This window comes from Nomascus leucogenys, chromosome 4, assembly GCF_006542625.1.
Source record: "Nomascus leucogenys isolate Asia chromosome 4, Asia_NLE_v1, whole genome shotgun sequence".
NCBI classification, from domain to species: domain Eukaryota; kingdom Metazoa; phylum Chordata; class Mammalia; order Primates; family Hylobatidae; genus Nomascus; species Nomascus leucogenys.
The window spans coordinates 94,426,471-94,448,076 of record NC_044384.1 but is presented as its reverse complement, the minus strand read 5'-3'; the positions used below and the strand labels follow the sequence as shown (position 1 = coordinate 94,448,076).

General features: G+C 36.4%; 1 protein-coding gene across 2 annotated transcripts in view; it reads left to right on the top strand.

Annotated features, from left to right (window-relative positions):
* Positions 1 to 21,254, top strand: part of APPL1 (adaptor protein, phosphotyrosine interacting with PH domain and leucine zipper 1) — a 42,376-nt gene extending 21,122 nt beyond the window's left edge. Inside the window, exons 11-22 of one of the 2 annotated variants that reach the window (XM_030811565.1) lie at positions 986 to 1,174; positions 3,455 to 3,497; positions 4,815 to 4,871; positions 7,926 to 8,020; positions 8,217 to 8,399; positions 9,996 to 10,048; positions 10,809 to 10,983; positions 11,081 to 11,117; positions 11,591 to 11,737; positions 18,499 to 18,549; positions 19,157 to 19,246; positions 20,302 to 21,254. In XM_030811565.1, coding sequence (XP_030667425.1) covers positions 986 to 1,174; positions 3,455 to 3,497; positions 4,815 to 4,871; positions 7,926 to 8,020; positions 8,217 to 8,399; positions 9,996 to 10,048; positions 10,809 to 10,983; positions 11,081 to 11,117; positions 11,591 to 11,737; positions 18,499 to 18,549; positions 19,157 to 19,246; positions 20,302 to 20,448 — 1,267 coding nt within the window. In that variant the 3' untranslated portion in view covers positions 20,449 to 21,254. The remainder of the gene's footprint in view (positions 1 to 985; positions 1,175 to 3,454; positions 3,498 to 4,814; positions 4,872 to 7,925; positions 8,021 to 8,216; positions 8,400 to 9,995; positions 10,049 to 10,808; positions 10,984 to 11,080; positions 11,118 to 11,590; positions 11,738 to 18,498; positions 18,550 to 19,156; positions 19,247 to 20,301) is intronic. The other variant, XM_030811566.1, reaches the window with a different exon arrangement.
* Positions 21,255 to 21,606: the final 352 nt, after the last annotated feature.

The window sequence follows — 21,606 nt, the reverse complement described above, 5'->3', positions numbered from 1 at the left end:
TTTTGTATATTGTATATCATGTAAGACAATACCAAATGAATATAGTAAATAATTGATGTCTGTCATATTGTTTTGATTTTTATTAAAGGTTGAAACTTTTTAGAGGTGTTAGTATTTATGTGAACTTTTTGACAGATGAGGTACATGAATACTTTTCAGAAGTAAAATCCTACCTAGATATTTATTGAATAATGTAGAATGATAAAAGAAGTGAAACCAGGGCTGGGCATGGTGGCTCACACCTGTGATCCCAGCACTTTGGGAGTCTGAGGCTGGCGGATCACCTGAGGTCAGGAGTTCGAGACCAGCCTGGCCAACATGGTGAAACCCCACCTCTACTAAAAATACAGAAATTAGCTGAGCATGGTGGCTTACGCCTGTAATCCCAGCTACTCAGGAGGCTGAGGCAGGAGAATCACTTGAACATGGGAGGCAGAGGTTGTGGTGAGCTGAGATCCCACCACCACTCCAGCCTGAGGGACAGAGTGAGACTCTGTCTCAAAAAAAAAAATGAAGTGAAACTAATTTGAGTTTAAATAAATATTCACATATTGTATCATGAGAATGCTGTGAAATATCATTTATCCTACTTTAATATATTTGTAATTATAGCACCAAGTCAAATGTTAGTTTTCACCTGATGATAGGATGAAGCAGGTTAACCCTAGAAATAAAATAAAGTCTATTGTTTTGAATTTACTCCCTTGGAAATTGAACTATAACCTATATTTTATGGATCATTATTATAACAGCCACAGTTTGATAATTTCCAGCCTTGTTTTGGAAACTGTATACACATTCACAAAAGTGAGTCAACATACATGAATTTATTTTAGAGACTGAAAGCATATTTATATTTATTTTCTTGGCATCTTGGTGCCTCTTTGCAAGCCAGTTCTTTGTAACATGCTTTATCTTGTGTCTAGCTGATGATGAGATTTCAGGTATGTTGTTATTAAAGAGTGAATGTGCTTTCTTCATTCAGTAAAACAGGCTTGGTGTCATCTACCTGGGACAGACAGTTTTACTTCACGCAGGGTGGAAATTTAATGAGTCAGGCCCGTGGGGATGTAGCAGGAGGCCTGGCCATGGACATAGACAACTGTTCAGTGATGGCTGTGGACTGTGAAGACAGACGATACTGTTTTCAGATCACCTCTTTCGATGGAAAAAAGTTAGTATTTTTTTCTACTACTACTAATCTATAATATTTTAAACTTCTGAAATGTGAGATAATTCCTTTTTGTTTAGAAATTTTATGGACATCGTAGGTTCATTACGTATTAAGATAAATTGCTTTTTAATCTTGTAGAAATATATTGAATTTTTGTCTCTGACTTGGTTAAATGGTTTCTTGATATTTTGAAGTTGTCAAAGCAATGTCATATAGTAAAGACCTGTGATTTCATGTTAGGGAACTGAAACTGAAAATCCTGCATAGTATCAGGGAAGACAGAACAAGATAATGGAGAGAGTCCTAAACCTGGGGTCAGAAAGTTCAAATTCTGGATCCAGTACTTACTGTATGGACTTAGACAGTGCAGTAATATCTATAACCCCTCTCAGCTCCATTTTTCTTCATGTAAAATGTGAATGGGGGGATTGTAATCCCTGTCGTAAATTGTTGTGAGGAACAGAAATTCTAACATCTATAATGTGACTGACATATAGTAGGTGCTAACAGTAGTGTTATTTTAAAATGTTAATCAAATATTTCTGATCAGATTATTTTTCCATTAATGTTTATAATACCATTTAAAAAATTTCTATTACCTTTTTCGAGGCGGGGTCTTACTGTGTGTCTCCCTGGCTGGAGTGCAGTGGTGTAAACATGGCTCACTGTAGCCTCAATTTCCTGGGCTCAAGGGAGCCTCCCACCTCAGGATCCCAAGTTGCTAGGATCACAGGTGCATGCCACCGTGCCTGGCAATTAAAAAAATTTTTTTTTGTAGAGATGTCTCATCATGTTGCCCAGGCTGGTCTCGAACTCCTGGACTTAAGTGATCTTCCTGCTTTAGCCTCCCCAAGTGCTGGGATTATAGGCATGAGCCAGCACGCCCAGGCTTCTGTTACCTTTGCATTAGGGGGAGGGGGGAGGGACAGCATTAGGAGATATACCTAATGCTAAATGACGAGTTAATGGGTGCAGCACACCGACATGGCACATGGATACATATGTAACAAACCTGCACTTGTGCACATGTACCCTAAAACTTAAAGTATAATAATAAAAAAAATTTAAAAATTATAAAAAAAAATTTCAAAAAGCATGGAAAATGTAAAAAGGAGTATGAAAAAATCCTATTGTCTTAATTAATCAAAAGCAACAATTAACTTTTTCGTCCATTGCCTTCCAATTTTTAACTTATGTACATTTTTAAAATAGTCGAAGAAATACTATAATTTGGATTTGCAGCCACCTATTAAAAACATGTTATAGGCCGGGCGCGGTGGCTCACGCCTGTAATCCCAGCACTTTGGGAGGCCGAGGCGGGCGGATCCCGAGGTCAGGAGATCGAGACCACGGCGAAACCCCGTCTCTACTAAAAATACAAGAAATTAGCCGGGCATGGTGGCGGGCGCCTGTAGTCCCAGCTACTCGGTGGAGAGGCTGAGGCAGGAGAATGGCGTGAACCCGGGAGGCGGAGCTTGCAGTGAGCCGAGATCGCGTCACTGCACTCCAGCCTGGGCGACAGAGTGAGACTTTGTCTCAGGAAAAAAAAAAAAAAAAAAAAAGATAGCTCACTATCCTTTATCAAAATGGTTGTTTAATTTCACATTCCTTCTACAAACATATAATGAATGCCAGTATTGTGTGGATTTATCACACTAGGTGTTGGGAATCACTGTATTCATTTATCAAAATTACCAACTTGTTAACATGTTACTTACTATAAGTACTTACTTTTTGCTTAATGCTTACCATGAGTTCCCATTTCACATTCCTGGTGTGATGCAAAATTAGTAAAAATTACTATTTTCTCAAACTCTAATATCTATAGAAAAGCGAAATAATGATGTTAGTGATTAACATTGAAATATTTGATTTAATATTAAAGGAGAAATAATGAAGTAAAGTTTTTTCTATTAGGATTATTGATGTATATGTGAAATATATGTAAGTTCATAATATATATGAAATATATATGATAAGTTGAAATGCATTGCCTTCACTGAAATGTAACTTTGTCATGGTCTTTCTTCTGAGGATCAGCACCTGTTCCCTTTTTGGTACATCTTGGCATAGATAGTCAAAGTCAGAGTTGTTAAAGTCTGTGTCCTGATACCTCTGGTGGTCTCCTTTTCCTAAGATACTGTTGGTTGTGTTTTGTTTTTGTTCTTTTAATATCGATTTTTATATATGCCTTTACCTTTAAAGATTAAAAAGTTATCTCAGATTATGTTGAAAATACTTTTTTAAACAGTTGAGGCTCAAACGTCTCATCTCTTCCAGATCTTCAATTTTGCAAGCAGAGAGTAAAAAAGATCATGAAGAGGTAAGATTTTACCTAGTTCATTTCTCCATTGACATTTTAAAATATTTTTCTGATGACGAAACATATATTAATGTGTTCATTGTAGAAATTTTGGAAAATCCTAGTTAATTAAAAATCTTTCTTTTTCTTTTTTGTTTTTGTAAAAGTCTATTGTCCTCGAGCAATATTCTTAAGTTTCTCACAGAATTTTATAGTGGGAGGGACCTTAGAGATCATCTCTGCTATTTTAAAGGCTCAGATTGAGAAATGACCTTGTGACTTGCTGTCTGGCAGGCTGTTAGTATCATGAGGTGACAGTTTAATTTATTCCCTTCTCTCACCAATCCTTTGAGACACTATTTGCTGCACTAAGAACATAGTGGCAGCAGATGTGACATGGCAGGAAGCAACTAAAGCTGAAAACCTTGGAGAAATGAAAGATAGAAAAACAAAAATTTGGGAGTCTTTGTTCTTCCTCATGAGCCTTTTATTTTTGGCTCCATTTTTACTCCTAGTATATCAGATATGGAAGGTAAGGTATTAGCAATAATTGATGCTTCAAACCTTTATCTTGAGAAACATTCTTTCATGAAAATGTATCTTAGCTTGATTTTTAGCCTTTTAATTTGGCATTATAATTGTGTTGGTAAAAGATAAAAGTTGGAAATGCTATAGAGATCTACCTTTATTTACTTCTTATGGAAAAGAGTAATATTAAAACTTGTTTTTAGTCTCTGAGGAACACAGACAAATGTCTCTGTTCTTTGCATAGTTTACCAAACAAAATATTTGTTTAGATTAGTGAGGCTCATCGGGCACTTGAATCCTCGAGAGTGAAGCAGAAGATGTAGAGCAGAGATTGTTTTCTATGCTAATTGTTTATAAACTTGACAGAAGGGAGGCATGTAAAATATATTCACCAAGAATATATTTATCTTTTAAATTTTTTTGCATTTGTGTTAATTATGATACCTGAGTTCACACTGTCTTGTTTGGTGGAGATTAGGAGGGGAAGTGATATAAAAAGATAAATATAGATTATTAAGTATAATTTAACATGATTGGTATATTTTTTATTTCCTTATATGAATTAAACTTGAGATTCTTATATAAATCTAATAAATGTTTTCATATATTTAAATAATAAAAATGTTGAATGTTCTTTTATATATATTTATATAAATGCACCCTCCTTATGAAATGTTTTCTTATAAGGAAGATAAATGTATTACTTCTAATGAAACATCTGTTGCAGTTGAGTATTGAACATTTGCCTTTACAAGAGAAGCTTTGTAGAAAAAATTATTAATTATATTTTTCTGTTTTTTCCTCTTGCAGTGGATCTGTACAATAAACAACATATCTAAACAAATATACTTAAGTGAAAATCCAGAGGTAATATTTTTATTTTATGTTACCCAGATCTAGCAAAATTGAGTAATTTTGTGGCTTACATGTTTTTATTAATTCATAATTTCTCAAGTTCTGTAATTTTTTAATTTGAACTTGAATGAGTAGCTTTTTTTTTTTTTTTTTGAGACAGAGTCTCGCCCCATTGCCCAGGCCGGAGTGCTGTGGCCTGATCTTTGTTCACTACAACCTCCACCTGCCAGGTTCAAGCGATTCTCTTGCCTCAGCCTCTCCAGTAGCTGAGATAACAGGCGTGTGCCACGACACCCAGCTAATTTTTGTATTTTTAGTAGAGACACGACTTGGCCATGTTGGCCAGGCTGGTCTCGAACTCCTGTCCTCAGGTGATCTGGCCGTCTCGGCCTCTCAAAGTGCTGGGATTACAGGCGTGAGCCACTGTGCCTGGCCTGAATGAGTAGCTTTAATGTGCCATGAATGTAATGAGTGGTCTTCCTAGAACAATAAATCATTTCAAAAGATACTCAACTAAGTCAACCAACAAATATTTATTGGGTGTTGACTATTTAACTCTGTGTTGAGCACCATGAAGAATGGAAATACAGAAGAAAATTGAGCCATGGCCTCTGCCCTCTAGGAGCCTATCTGTATGGAGAGACAAAACTAAAACTTTAAGTAACATTTCAGATAAAACAGGATGTAATTGAAAGCATATGGTGATGACTAAAGGCTTAGGTTTTGAGAATATTAAGATTAGTGTGGACTTTAGAGAAAGCTCTGTGGAGATGGTGGAAACCTGACTTGGGTAGGATTTGTTTGTGTTTTGAGGAAAAGAAGACACAGTGCAGATAAGAGAAAAAAAGAGTACAAATGCAGAAATGGCAGATTTATGAAACCAGTAGTATAAAGATTCTTTTTTTTTTTTTTTGAGACAGAGTCTTGCAGTGTTGCCCAGACTGGAGTGCAATGGTGCTATCTCAGCCCACTGCAGCCTCTGCCTCCCGGGTTCAGGCGATTCTCCTGCCTCAGCCTTTTGAGTAGCTGGGACTACAGGCCTGCACCACCATGCCCAGCCAATTTTTGTATTTTTAATAGAGACAGGGTTTTGCCATGTTGGCCAGGCTGGTCTTGAACTTCCAACTTCAGGTGATCCACCTGCCTCGGCCTCCCAAAGTGCTGGGATTACAGGCGTGAGCCACCGCGCCCAGCCAAGTTAAAGATTCTTGATAGGCAATACCAAACTGAAATGTGCATACAAGTCACTTAGGGGTCTTGTTAAAATGCATAGTATGATTCAGTACGTCTGGGGTGATACAGCGTGAATTCTCAGTTTTGCAAATTATATTTTGTGTAGCAAGGATATCAAACCAGATGAATCCTGAAGTGTAGACACAGCCACAGGTGCAGTCCAAACATACAGGTAGAACCCAGGGGTACAGAGAATTCTGGAAGGAGTCAAGTAGGTACTGCAGTATAGTTGGAAAAGGACTTGACTCTAGGACAGGAGCTGTCTGACCTCTGCCACTCTTGGTGGGCCTGTCTGTGCTATGAGAGTCCAGGCAACTCCTGGCTGATGATTTCAGCTGAGGCTGGGAGGGCTAATTTCTTTGGGAGGCTCTCACTCTTCTAAATTGTAATCTGCTGTTGATGTAATGGTGGATTAGATGGGAGGAAGTTTTGAACCATAGAAACAAAATCTCATGACCTCCAAAATACTAGTAATTTGTTCGTTTTTTAATGTTATTATATTTACATTGTAACATATTTATTACAATTATGTCTAATAAAATACATTAGGAGTTTAATTACGGAAAATCAGTGTTAACTATAGAGAAGCCTTTTGCTTTTAGTAATTTGATCTCCTGCCAATCTAGCTTTTCCTTTTTGTAAGGTTATTTGGGAGCAACAAAAAATACCATTAAAATACAAATTAAATAATTTATTTTATCATTTAGGGAATACAGTGTTTGGATTTGAATAGTTTGTAATACTTACAGTCTTTTACTACCAATTATCAGAACTCTAATTTTTAGTTAATATTTCCTAGGTTATCCAGAATTATTTTATCTGTATTAGTGAGAATAGGAATTTTGATCAGTTTGTAGCATTGTATTGGTGATTTTGCTAACCATAAGACACAGAAATGCAAAATTGTTATGTGATTATTTTTTCTAATTTAAAGACCATTTTTATGGAATAGTGCCTGTAGTCCCAGCTACTCAGGAGGCTGAGGGGGGAGGGTTGCTTGAGCCTAGGAGATTAAGGATGCAGTGAGCCATAATCATGCCATTGCATGCCAGCCTGGCAACAGAGAACGTATCTCCCAAAAAAAGACCATTTAAAAAATTGTGAAAAAATCTGCAAATTTATCATGTTAACCATTTTTAAGTATACAGAAATGTTAACTATATGTACATGATTAAAACAGATCTCTAATTTAAATACCATTTTTATTTAGTCAGTATTTTAAATAAAACAGTAAGTCTAAAGTATTTCTTATGGAAAACTTTCTTATTTTCAATTTTTTGGTCTGAAAATATGACAGCTTTATAAATTAATAAACATAGATATTTCTGAGCATAAATATATTCTGGAAAATTGTGAAAACTTTACCAGCATAGTTATAAAATACTCATATTTTGTGAATATTTCCTATTCCTTCTAAATTTCTTTATTCAACAGATGTATCGATTGTCTATTGTGCCAGGCACTGGGCTGGGTGCTAGCAATACAAACTTTAATAAAAAATATCTGGTAGTTAAAAATGTAAAGAAAACAATATTTTCTTTAAAAATTTAAAGTGTGCAACACTTGCAGGGAATTTTTAAAAATTAAAGAAAAAGCAGTATCTAATAATTATGTATAAGTAGAAAATCAGATTTTTTTTGCTAGATTATAGGAAGTAAGAGGAAATCAGTTATGTACCCTAATATTAAGACAAGGGAATATAGTACTACTTTAGTAGCTTTAATTTATATTTTAAGTGTAACTCAGAAGCATTCTAACAATTCAGAGTTACATTCAAACTTTTGGTTTGCTTACTTTACTAATATTAGTCCTTTTTTAAAAAAATTAAAATAGGAAACTGCTGCACGAGTAAATCAGTCAGCTCTGGAAGCTGTCACTCCTTCCCCATCTTTCCAGCAGAGGCATGAGAGCCTGCGGCCAGCAGCAGGGTAAGTTACCACGCTTTGAGTTATTTAAAGAAGGATATGGGCTATTTAAAGTATCTGTGATCTGGGATTATGTTTGTACTGAAACATAAGACTTCTCATTGACTTATAATACTGTGTTTTCTTTTTTCATAGTTTGTTAAATATTTAATATCCAAAAGGGAAAATTAAATGCAATGCCTTCTTGTTTTATGCTTAGACAATCTCGGCCACCGACAGCTCGAACCAGCAGTTCAGGATCCTTAGGATCTGAGTCTACAAATTTGGCTGCCCTCTCTTTAGATTCTCTTGTTGCCCCAGACACCCCAATACAGTTTGACATAATTTCTCCTGTGTGTGAAGATCAGCCTGGCCAGGCAAAAGCCTTTGGCCAGGGAGGCAGGTGGGTGATAGCATCACAGGTACATTGTGCTGTCGTCTGTAAGGCTTATAATTCCCTGTCTGCATTTCAGAGTCATCTCTTATTTATCATGTACATCAGCTGTGTTGTACTTTCTTTGTTTAATTATGTAACATTGTTAGGGAAGAACCATGCAGGTTTTTTTCTCTATGTCTCCTGCCTCAGTTAAGGAGTTAAGATAATTTAGTTTCAAAATATTTAATTCTGTATTGCTTATTAGGTCTTCTTCTTGGATACTTGCTCCTAAAATTGCAGAAGAAAGTTGATAGCTCTGTTTTAGGTCATGACAATTTTTAAAAAATTCTTGAGGGTAATACATGTGATACAGGTTTATTAGAAAATATTATCTTATACCAGAATAAGAAATCTTCAGGAAGTTACTAAAACATTATCACTATTATGAATTATGAATGAGTCATCTTTTAGTTATATAATGAATATTCTCACCAAAGCAGTTAAAATTTTTCCTTGGCTGTGGTTGAAGGAAACATGACTTAAGGCAAATCATTTATTAAGTAGAGTGGACACCTAATAAATTGATAATATATTAATTTGGATATACATGGCTATGACCCAGAAAAAGTCATTTACATTTGATCACAGAAATACACTTAGCATTTGATGTAATAGGACACATACTAAAGAGATTAATTTCCTGTTATCTTAATGTCAGTGTTTTTTTAGAACCACTTAGCTCTCTGCTTCCAAAACCTACTTTGTTTTGTTTTGAGATGGGGTCTCACTCTGTTGCCCAGGCTGGTGTGCAGCGGCATGATTATAGCTCACTGCAGCTTTGACCTTCTGGGCTCAAGGGATCCACCTGCCTCACCCTCCTGAGTACCTGGGATCACAGGTGTGTGCCACCACACCCAGCTAATTTTTAAATTTCTTTGGTAGAGACGGGTTCTTCCTGTGTTGCCCTAGCGATCTCAAACTCCCAGGGTCAAGCAGTCCTCCTGCTTCGGCCTCCCAAAGTGCTGAGATTACAGGTGTGAGCCACAATGCCCAGCCCTCCAAAACCTCCTTTGAGTTGTACTTTTCTTCTTTCACTGTGGTGTGCCACAAGCCATGCACACTAAGGAGGAAGGTAGCTTCCATCTCCAGTTCACTTTTCTTTTTGCATTGTTACTTATGCTTTAAGAAATATAGGTTTAAAACTAGATTATAGCTAACTTGTAACATGTACTTACAGAACCTAAAAAGAAGTTTTTACAATTCCAGGACATTCTTGGCATTTTTCTTAAGCTGCTAAGATTGCAGTTAAATCAGTGTTCCTCTGTGCTAGCTTATTTAAATTCAAGAACTTTTGCAACATGGTTTATTATGTTGATTTTTTGTTGTGTATGTCTAAACTTCCAATTCATCTGTGTCTTCTAAACTGCATCAACATTGATCAGTTAGTGTGTGAGGGCAGAGGCCTTCATCATAGTAATTTAGTGATCAATAGTGTTTCTTAATAGGATGGGACATTTTAGAGCTTTCTTTTTAAAATGTTAACTGTGGTTTTAATGATTAGATTTCTTCTATGTGGCTCATGGTAACTGACCGTGTGTTCATATTTTCTTCTAAACTTTTTAGGCGTACAAATCCATTTGGAGAATCTGGAGGAAGTACAAAATCTGAAACTGAAGGTAAGACAGATGTGCAGCATTCATATATTTTAGAACTGCTTCTCAGCAAACTGAATAATTTATTGTTTGTATTTGCTCTGCTACTAAGCTCAGTTTTAATGTTATCTTTACTTCAGAATTTCCTCTACTTACTTATAGTACACTTGAAGCAACAGAACTTAATCTGACTTAAGATGTTGTGATTCATACAAAATGATAGACTGTCATACTTTTGACCTTACAGTCAAATTCTCAGTGCCTAAGATACCTTTCAAGCTTTTCCTGACAGCTGATGTTTCACTTCTGGTACTGGAGCATAAATTTTGTTTCTCCGCCACTAACTATTTATTTGAATTCTAAACTTACAGAAATGCTGTAAGAACCACCAATTGTTGTGTGTTTGTGTGTGTGTGTGTGTTTGTGTGTGTGTGTGTGTGTGTTTGTTAAGAGACAGGGCTCCCTATGTTGCCTAGGCTGGTCTCGAACTCCTGGGCTCGAGGGATCCTCCTGCCTCAGCCTCCCAAAGTGCTAGTATTACAGGTGTGAACCACCACGCCTGGCCTCAGAACCGCCAGTTATTGAAGCATTACTTTTAGCTATTTGAATTTGAAACCCTAATTTTCCTATAACTTGGAATACTGTAGTTAGGAGTTATTTTGAAATGTCTCCCTTAGGTTGTTGAATTTTTCACTGGAAAATCTAAAAGGAGGCAGTGTATTTTATTCTTTTGGAAAAGAAATAGGGTGTTTAAAAATATGTAATACACCTTGTTCTGTTATAGATTCTATTCTTCATCAGTTATTTATTGTCCGATTCCTTGGTTCAATGGAGGTGAAATCGGATGACCATCCAGATGTTGTTTATGAAACCATGCGCCAAATCTTAGCTGCCCGGGCCATCCATAACATCTTTCGTATGACAGAATCGCATTTATTAGTCACTTGTGACTGTTTAAAGTAAGTAAAGCCCTCCCTTAAAAAACTGTAGAAAAAACATTTACATGATTTCAGCCTAATTAAAATTTGTTTTCCAATTTTTAAATTATTATTTTAGGTTAATTGATCCACAGACACAAGTTACAAGGCTCACGGTGAGTTCCACATGATTTAAGCTTTGTTTTAGGTCACTTTGTATGTATACACATCTTACAACTTAATAATCCTGATCCTGTATATTCAAGTGTGATAGTATCAGCTATGATTGGTCTTTGGCTGTTGTAGTTAAGTCTATGGCCATCTCCAAAAAGTTATCATTGAACATTTTATGTAACTTAAAAGAATTAACATAATTCTTTTTGTAATTTTTTTAACACAGTTCTTTTTGACTTTGTAAAATGTGTTAATGACTAATAAAACAAATGTAATATTCAACAACCTCTTTTTCTGCTTGTTAATTCAAACCAAATATGACATTACTTGTTTCTGCATTACAAGTCTGTTAAAATAATTGGCTTTAATATATTAAAATATTTATATTTTTAGAACTTAGCATATGAGTTCATCACAAGTGCTGCTGTAATGACTTGTAAGATCTCATGTTTGCTTCTGATGTTTTCTGTGACAGTTTCCATTACCTTGTGTAGTTTTGTATGCTACACACCAGGAAAATAAGCGCCTTTTTGGATTTGTTCTTCGGACATCAAGCGGGAGAAGTGAAAGTAATCTGTCATCAGTCTGCTATATATTCGAGTCAAACAATGAGGGGGAAAAGGTACATGGCTTTTCAGAATATCTCTGTCATAACCACTTACTAAGTGATTCTTAGTAAGATTTAATAATTATTAAATTCTTACTAAATTATTTGTAATTACTGATTGAATTCTTTACAATTTATACAAATTTATGAGGCACATGTGAATTTTGTTACATGTATAGAATGTACAGTAAGCAAGTCAGGGTATTTAGGGTGTCCATCACCCAAGTACAATACATTTTTGTGAAATATAGTCACCCTACTCTGCTGTCAGATATTAAATATATTCTTTCTATTGTAATTTATGGTTGTACCCTTTAATCCACTTTTTTTCATCCTCCCCCTTTCCTCATCACTCAGCCTTCCCAGTCTCTGTTATCTATCATTCCACTCTCTGCCCCCACATGATCAATTTTTTGGCTCCCACATACAAGTGAGAACATGTGATATTTGTCTTTTTGTGCCTGGCTTATTTCAGTAAGATAGTGACCTCTAGTTCCATCCATGTTGTTGCAAATGATATGATTTCATTCTTTTTATGGCTGAATAGTACTCCATTGTGTGTATGTACCACATTTTCTTTATTCATTTATCTGTTAACGAACATTTAGATTGATTTAATATCTTTGCTATTGTGAATAGTGCTACAGTAAACATGTGAGTGCAGGTATCCTTTTGATACAGATTTCTTTAATTTTGGGTAGATACCCAGTAGTGGGATTGTTGGATAGAATGGTAGTTCTATTTTTAGTTTTTGATGTTGTTGTTGTTGTTTTTGAGACGGAGTTTCACTCTGTCTCCCAGGCTGGAGTGCGGTGGTACGATCTTGGCTCACTGCAACCTCTGCCTCCTGGGTTCACGCCATTCTCCTGCCTCAGCCTCCCAAGTAGCTGGGATTACAGGTGCCCGCCATCATGCCTGGCTAATGTTTTGTATTTTTAGTAGAGACGGGGTTTCACCATGTTAGCCAGGATGGTCTCGATCTCCTGACCTTGTGATCTGCCCGCCTCAGCCTCCCAAAGTGCTGGGATTACAGGCGTGAGCCACCGCGCCTAGCCTATTTTCAGTTTTTGAGAGATCTCCATACTGTTTTCCATAGTGGTTGTACTAGTTTATGTTCCCACCAACAGTGTATGAGTTCCCCTTTTTTCTGCATTTCCCCAACGTCTGTTATTTTTTGTCTTTTTAGTGATAGCCATTCTGACTAGGGTAAGAATGGCTCATTGTCATTTTGATTTGCATTTCTCTAATGATTAGTGATGTCGAGCATGTTTTCATATACCTGTTGGCTGTTTTTGTGTCCTTTAAGAAATGTATATTCATATCCTCTGCATACTTTTAAGTGGGATTGATTTTTTCCCTGTTGAGTTCGTTGTATATTCTGGATATTAGTCCCCAGTTGGATGAACAGTTTGCAAATAATTTCTCCCATTCAACAGGTTGTCTGTTTACTCTGTTATTTCTTTGGCTATGCAGACACTTTTTAGTTTAAGTCCCATTTGTTTATTTTTATTGCCTATACTTTTGAGGTCTTAGGCATAAAATCTTTGCTGAGACCAATGTGCAGGAGAGTTTTCCCTTCATTTTCTTCTAGTATCTTTTTTTCCTATGGAAAATAACCTTTTTTTTTTTTGAGACTCTTGCTCTGTTGTCCAGGCTGGAGTGCAGTGGCACAATCTTGGCTCACTGCAACCTGCGCCTCCTGGATTAAAGTGATTTTCCTGCCTCAGCCTCCCGAGTAGCTGGGACTACAGGTGTGTGCCACCATGTCTGGCTACTTTTTTTAGTAGAGATAGGATTTCACCATGTTGGCCAGGCTGGTCTTGAACTCCTGACCTCAAGTGATCCACCTGCCTTGGCCTCCCAAAGTGCTGGGATTACAGGCATGAGCTGCCACGCCCAGCTGGAAAAAGAACCTTTAAAACAAGTATTGAGAATATCATACTAACAAAGTTTCTCAAGAGACTAATTAGAGCTAAAATGGTGAAAGGATGATCTTTTTTTTTTCATTTTAATTTTTGTGGGTCCAAGGTGGGGGCGGTGTGTGTGTGTGTGTGTGTGTATGCATTTTTTTTTTTTTTTTTAGATGGAGTCTTGCTCTGTCGCCTGGGCTGGAGGGCAATGGCGCGATCTCGGCTCATTGCAACCTCCGCCCCCTTGGGTTCAAGCGATTCTCCTGCCTCAGCCTCCTGAGTAACTGGGTCTATAGGCATGCACCACCACGCCCAGCTAATTTTGTATTTTTAGTAGAGACAGGGTTTCTCCATGTTGGTCAGGCTGGTCTCAAACTCCCGACCTCAGATGATTTGCCTGCCTCGGCCTCCCAAAGTGCTGGGATTACAGGTGTGAGCCACCTCGCCCGGCCAGGTGTATGTATTTATGCAGTACATGAAATATTTTGCTACACTCATGCAATGCATAATAACCACATCATGGAAAATGGAGTATTCCTTCCCTTAAGCATTTATCCTTTGTATTAGAAACAATCCAATTATACTCTTTTAGTTATTTTTAAATGTACAATTATTATTGACCATAGTCCCCCTGTTCTATCAAATACCAGGTCTTATTTATTCTTTTTTTTTTTTTTTTTAATCGTTAACCATCCTCCCATCCCCCATCCCCACACTACCCGTCTTAGCCTCTGGTAACCACCCTTCTATTCTCTGGCTCCATGAGTTCAATTGTTTTGATTTTTAGATCCCACAAATAGGTGAAAACATGCAATATTTGTCTTTCTGTGCCTGGCTTATTTTGCTTAACATAATGACTTCCATGTTCCATATAACTTATTGCAAATGACAGAATCTCATTCTTTTTTATGGCTGAATAGTACTCCATTGTATGTAAGTACCCATTTTCTTTATCCATGTATCATCCGTTCAAATGACAGAATCTCATTCTTTTTTTCTGGCTGAATAGTACTCCATTGTGTATGTGTACATTTTCTTCATTCATCTGTTGATGGACACTTAGGTGGCTTCCAAATTGTGGCTATTGTGAACAGAGCTACAACAAACATGGGAGTGAAGATGTCTCTTCAATATACTGATTTCCTTTTCTTAGGTATATACCCAGCAGTGGGATTGCTGGATCATATGGTAGCTCTATTTTTAGTTTTTTGAGGAACCTCCAGACTTTTCTCCATAGTGGTTATGCTAATTTACATTCCCACCAACAGTGTACAAGGGTTCCCTTTTCTCCACATGCTTCCCAGCATTTGTTATTGCCTTTTTGCTATAAGCCATTTTAACTGGGGTGAGATGATACATTGTAGTTTTGATTTGCATTATTCTGATGATCAGTGATGTCGAGGACCTTTTCATATGCCTGTTTGCCATTTGTATGTCTTCTTTTGAAAAATGTCTATTCAAATATTTTGCCCAGTTTTAAATCAGATTAAGGTTTTTCCTATAGAGTTGTTTGAGCTCTTTGTATATTCTGGTTATTAATCCCTTGTCAGATGAGTAGCTTACAAATATTTTCTCCCATTCTGTGGCTTGTTTCTTCACTTTGTTGATTGTTTCCTTTGCAGTGCAGAAGCTTTTTAACTTGATGAGATCCCATTTGTCCATTTTTGCTTTAGTTGCCTGTGCTTATGGGGTATTACTCAAGAAATTTTTGCCCAGACTGATGTCCTGGAGAGTTTCCCCAATATTTTCTTGTAGTAGTTTCATAGTTTGAGGTCTTAGATACAAGGCTTTAATCCATTTTGATTAGATTTTTGTATATGGTGAGAGATAGGGGTGTAGTTTTATTCTTCTGCATATGGATATCCAGTTTTCCCAGCACCATTTATTGAAGGGACTGTCTTTTCCCCAATGTATATTCTTGGCGCCTTTGTCAAAAATGAGTTCACTGTAGTTGTGTGGATTTGTTTCTGGATTCTCTGTTGCATTGGTCTATGTGTCTTTTTTTTTTTTTTTTGCCAGTACCATGCTGTTTTGGTTACTATAGCTCTGTAGCATTGTAATTTGAAGTCAGGTAATGTGATTTCTCTAAGTTTGTTATTTTTGCTCAGAATAGCTTTGGCTATTCTGAATCTTTTATGATTCCATATACATTTTCAGATTGTTTTTTCTATTTCTGTGAAGAATGTCATTGGTTTTTTGATAGGGATTGCATTGAATCTATAGATTGCTTTGGGTAGTATGGACATTTTAACAATATTGATTCTTCCAATCCATGAACATGGAATATGTTTCCATTTTTGGTGTCCTCTTCAATTTCTTTCATCAGTGTTTTATAGTTTTTGTTTTGTTTTGTTTTGTTTTGTTTTTGAGACAGAGTCTCATTCTGTTGCCCAGGCTGGAGTGCAGTTGCATAATCTCGGCTCACTGCAACATCTGCCTCCTAGGTTCAAGCGATTCTCATGCCTCAGCCTCCCAAGTAGCTGGGATTACAGGTGTGTGCCACCACGCCTGGCTAATTTTTGTATTTTTAGTAGAGATGGGGTTTCACCATATTGGCCAGGCTGGTCTCAAACTCCTGGCCTCAAGTGATCTACCTGAGGCCTCCCAAAGTGCTGAGATTACAGGCCTGAGCCACTGTTCCCAGCCTGTAGTTTTCATTATAGAGATCTTTCACTTCATTGGTTAACTCCTAGGTATTTAATTTTATCTGTGGCTATTGTAAGTGAGATTATTTCTTTTTCAGATTGTTCACTGTTGGCATATAGAAATGCTACTAATTGTTGTAGATTTTGTATCCTGAAACTTTACTGAATTCATCAGTTCTAATAGTTTTTTGGTGGAGTCTAGGTTTTTCTAAATATAAGATCATCATATCATCTGCAGACAAGGATAGTTTGACTTCTTCCTTTCCAATTTGGATGCCTTTTTTCCTCTCTTATCTGATTACTTGTCTTCCATCTATAAGGTGGAAAGGCTTTTAGTTTTTCTGCATTCAGTATGATACTAGCTGTGAGTCTGTCATATATGCAGTATATGAAGTGAATTACTGCAATTCATACAGCAGTAATTGAAGTGATTAAATAGTTTTTGTCCTTTATTCTGTTGATGTGATGTAGCATATTGATTGATTTGCATATGTTGAACTATCTTTGCATCCCTGGGATGAATCCCACTTGGTCATGATAAATGATCTTTTTAATGTGTTGTTGAATTCGGTTTGCTAGTATTTTGTGGAGGATTTTTGCATCAATATTCATGAGATATATTGGCCTGTAGTTTTCTTTTTTTGATATGTCTTTGTCTGGTTTTGGTATCAGGTAATACTGGCCTCGTAGAATGAGTTTGGAAGTATTCCCTTCTCCTCTATTTTTTGGAACATTTTGGGTAAGATTGGTATTAGTTCTTCTTTAAATGTTTGGTAGAATTCAGCAGGAAAGCCATCAGGTCCTGGGCTTTTCTTTACCAGGAGACTTTTTATTATAGTTTGGATCTTGTTACTTGTTATTAGACTGTTCAGGTTTTGGATTTCTTCGTGGTTCAATCTTGGTAGGTTGTATTTGTCTAGGAATTTATCCATTTCTTCTTGATTTTCCAATTTACTATCATGTAGTTGCTCATAGTAGCCACCAATGATCCTTTGAATTTATGCAGTATCAATTGTAATGTCTCCTTTTTTAATCTCCAATTTTATTTATTTGAGTCTTCTTTTTCTTAGTCTGGCTAAATGTCAGTTTTATCTTTTCAAAAAAACCAACTTTTTGTTATGTTGATCTTTTGTATTGTTTTCTTCATGTCAGATTCATTTATTTGTGCTCTGATCTTTATAATTTCTTGTAGTATTTTTATAGTTTTGGGTCTTATGTTTAAGTCTTTAATGTATTTTGAGTTGATTTCTGTGTATGGTGAGAGGGAGGGGTCTGGTTTCATTCTTCTACATGTGGCTTTCCAATCTTGCCAGAACCATTTATTGAAGAGGATATCCCTTCCCCAGTGAAAGTTCTTTGTCAGCTTTGTTAAAGATCAGTTGGCTGTAAACAAGTGGCTTCGTTCCTGGGTTCTGTATTCTGTTCCATTGGCCATGTGTCTTATTTTTATAACAATCCCCTGCTGTTTTGCTTACTATAGCCTTGTAATATATTTTGAAGTTAGGTAATGTGATGCCACCAGCTTTGTTCTTTTTGTTTAAGATTGCTTTGGCTACCTGCATTGAACCTATAGATTGCTTTGGGCAATATGGTTATTTTAACTATATTATTCTGATCCATGAGCATGGGATGTTTTTTTGTTTGTGTCTTCAGTCTCTTTCATCAGTGTTTTGTAGTGTTTTGTGTAAATAAAATTCTTATATAATTCCAAGATTTTTGGAAAAAACTCCCAAATTTTGCCTAGGCTGACTGAGCTGCTTGAGCAAAGCATCTCTGAATAGAGCCAAGCTGATGGGTTGGGCCTTCTGACTCTACAGACCCATGTCTTCCCTGCCACTGATAGCTGGTGCAATCTTTTAGCCTCTCATTTATGTTGGGAAGGGAATATATTCCCAAAACCAGCCATTTTCAGATGTCTTCAACTTAGAATAGCATTAGCAGCTGCGTGCTTCTTCCTCGTAGGCCTTACTATGACAGTAATGAATTTGACATAACAAGAAGTGGGGTATATGAAGGTGAGAGTCAGCAGTGGAATCCCATAGACTTCAAGGAAAACATACAAAGCCTTGGTTTGGGGGCTTGAGCATTCTTAAATATGCTTTTGCCTGAAGCAATGTATTAGGATTAGTTATAAAACTAGTTCCATCAGTTATTTGGATACTTGACATATTTGCTTTGTTGTGAGAACTGCCTGAGTTTTTCATACTTTTTCTCTTTTTAGATATGTGATTCTGTTGGACTGGCAAAACAGATAGCTTTGCATGCTGAACTGGTAAGAATCCAAGATGTGGCTGGGCACAGTGGTTCACGCCTGTAATTGCAGCACATTGGGAGACCGAGGCGGGCAGATCACTTGAGGTCAGGCGCTCGAGACTAGCCTGGCCAACATGGTGAAACCCCGTTTCTACTAAAAATACAAAAATTAGTTGGGCGTGGTGTCGTGCACCTGTAATCCCAGCTACTGAGGAGGTCTGAGGCATGAGAATGACTTGAATCCGGGAGGCGGAGGTTGCAATGAGCCGAGATCACACCACTGCACTCCAGCCTGGGCAGCAGAGTGAGACTCTATCTCAAAAAAAAAAAAAAAAGGAATCCAAGATGCTTGATTTTCCAAGAATGTTAACTAAATAGTATATTAGCTCTTTCATAGTAGCAAGTAAATAAAATGATTTTGCTAAGCAAGGTTAACAGTGATACTATTACCAACATAGCATTTAGAATTTGGATAATTGTTTACCATTGAATATAAACTGTTGATGTGCTTTCTTATGTATAAATGCAAAAGAATATTGAAAGGTTACACATGATATTAACTGAAATGTCTAAAATTTAAAGTTATTTCATATTTAATTCATTAGTTTTATTCATCTGTTCTTTAGGATCGTAGGGCATCAGAAAAGCAAAAAGAAATAGAGAGAGTAAAAGAGAAGCAACAGAAAGAACTCAATAAACAAAAACAGATTGAAAAGGTATACAGTCCTAATGTCTGGATCTTTGTGTTGTTTGTGAAGACTTAATTCAGCATTATGACTTTCAGATTCGAATTTCCAAATGAAGGGCTGTTTCTGCTTGTTCAGCCACTTCATAAACAGATGATTCATACCATAGCAGAAAAGGGTCACATCTGTTTTTTGATATGATGTTTACATTATAGTTATGTCGACATGTAATATGACTGTTTCAAAAATATACCAGAACTTTAATATTTCAGAGGAGGTTGTCTCTGTCAAAGCAGTTGAGAGGCTGTGTAGACTTAACTGCCATTGCTGAAAGCCATTTTGGCTTCTATTGGGGCGGGTAAATAAATAAATATATATATGTTATATGAAATATATAATGAAATGTATATTTTTAATATTGCCAGGAGTGTCAAATCATTGTCCATCCAACAGGATAATTTTAAAAGATAAATTTCAGAGCAAAACTTGAAGAATGCATTAAATGATCCATGAGATTGTAAGAGCGTGTTATGGGTTGCAGATTGACAGTAGGAATAGAAAAGAGGAGACAGCTGGGATGCTTAGAACAGATCAGTAAGCATTGGCTGTGGGCTGGCTGTCTGGACAAAGAAGAGGGAAGTGGCAAAGATGACATTGAAGTGAGGCTTTCTTGATAGGCGAGGCTGAGGGAAGGTGACACCTGATTTAGCAAGATGAATTGGACAGGGATGGAGAAAAGGGCTGGAGAGGGGAAGGGAAAGGAGTGTGGGGTGATGCTTTTCGAGGGTTTTACTGTAGTGTATAGTGAGAGATGATGATGGACTTTATTTGGTTGTTGGTCGTAAAAAAAGAAAGAGAAAATATTAGATTTTAGTTTGAATGCTGGCTTTTATAGGATGGTGCCAAAATTCATTTTGGTGTTGTATTGTTTGGGTGTAGCTTTTCTTTTTATCAAGTTGTCAGAAGTATGCGTACATATTTATGACAGAAGAATTGAAGTGGCTCTCAAGAATGTACCTTAATTGCATAATTTGCCATTTGACTGCAGACAAGTAACTTAGTTTCCTTTTTGTCTTTTCCACTAGGACTTGGAAGAACAAAGTCGGTTGATAGCTGCTTCCAGTAGACCAAACCAAGCCAGTAGCGAGGGGCAGTTTGTTGTCCTTAGCAGTAGCCAGTCAGAAGAGAGTGATTTGGGAGAAGGAGGAAAGAAGAGAGAGTCAGAAGCATAAACTTATACTTTTGGTAGATATTTCCCCCTTGGAATTTGACAGTTTCTATGGTGAAATGGCACAAGGTAACAACTATGCTGAACTATCAAGGAGGAGACTAAGCTTTATATTTGCTTATTTGTTGTAGCTACATTTAAAAAAAAAGACTGATCTTTGTTCCCCCTTAAACATAATGTACTATGTATTAACATCTAAAGGAAACCTGCTCATCTCCCTGAAGTAGACTGCTGAGGAATTACATTTGCTCAATAATTTTTTCCTTCAAATTGTGAACTTTTAATTCTTGCATTGTAATTGGCTATGTCTGTAAGAAATCATTTATTCTTCAGGCTTAGACATTCATGGATATGCTTTTCTTTCATTAGGAACATTTTGCTGGCAATGAGGAAGCATTTAGCTGAGTAAGTTTAAAGCCCTTTATACAGAGAATTCTACAAGTTTGCAAATATTTTAACAATATTAAATGTGCAATAGAACTTTTATAAAGTAATTAGAACAGAGATTTTACACTTAAGGTTTCAAATTGTGGCAGGTGGTACTGTTGATCTCAGGGCACTTTCTGGGATTGCTCACACTTCTCTAATGTACTGCACTTGATGCCAGTAGGAAAGAAGCTTAAGTGTCTTTAGTTCAAGATTGATAGAGCCCTTGGCATTTTATTATCACGTTCTTAGTTCTCAGGTTGGGACTTCAATTACTGCTGCAGAGCAGTAGTGGTTAAAAATAAGATATTGGAATTTATTAAAAGATTTTTGTTCAATACATTTTAGATTAGGATTGACAAGTAAAGATATTGCTATGGAATGATACATTGTATTTTCTGCATTGTGTGAAATAGTTTTTATTGAAAGTCAAGTGACATTTCAAAAGAAGTTCTATAACAATTATGTTTCATGCTTAAAGTAAAAATTCCCAGAGTTTAGTTTAGAAAATGTAATCTTTTAAATTTCAGACTGATATTCCCAATATTTTCATAATGCCATGTTTTGATAAAGTACTGAATCACCACTTTATATCCACAAAGGCAAATAACTAATGTATTAGAATAATTTGCACTAATTATTGTAAATATGTCTACTTTTCAAATGAGTAAAAGGTCCAATTTTATGAAAGATTGAAAATGAATTGAATGCCTAGTAGAGTATAGGAGAAGTTGAC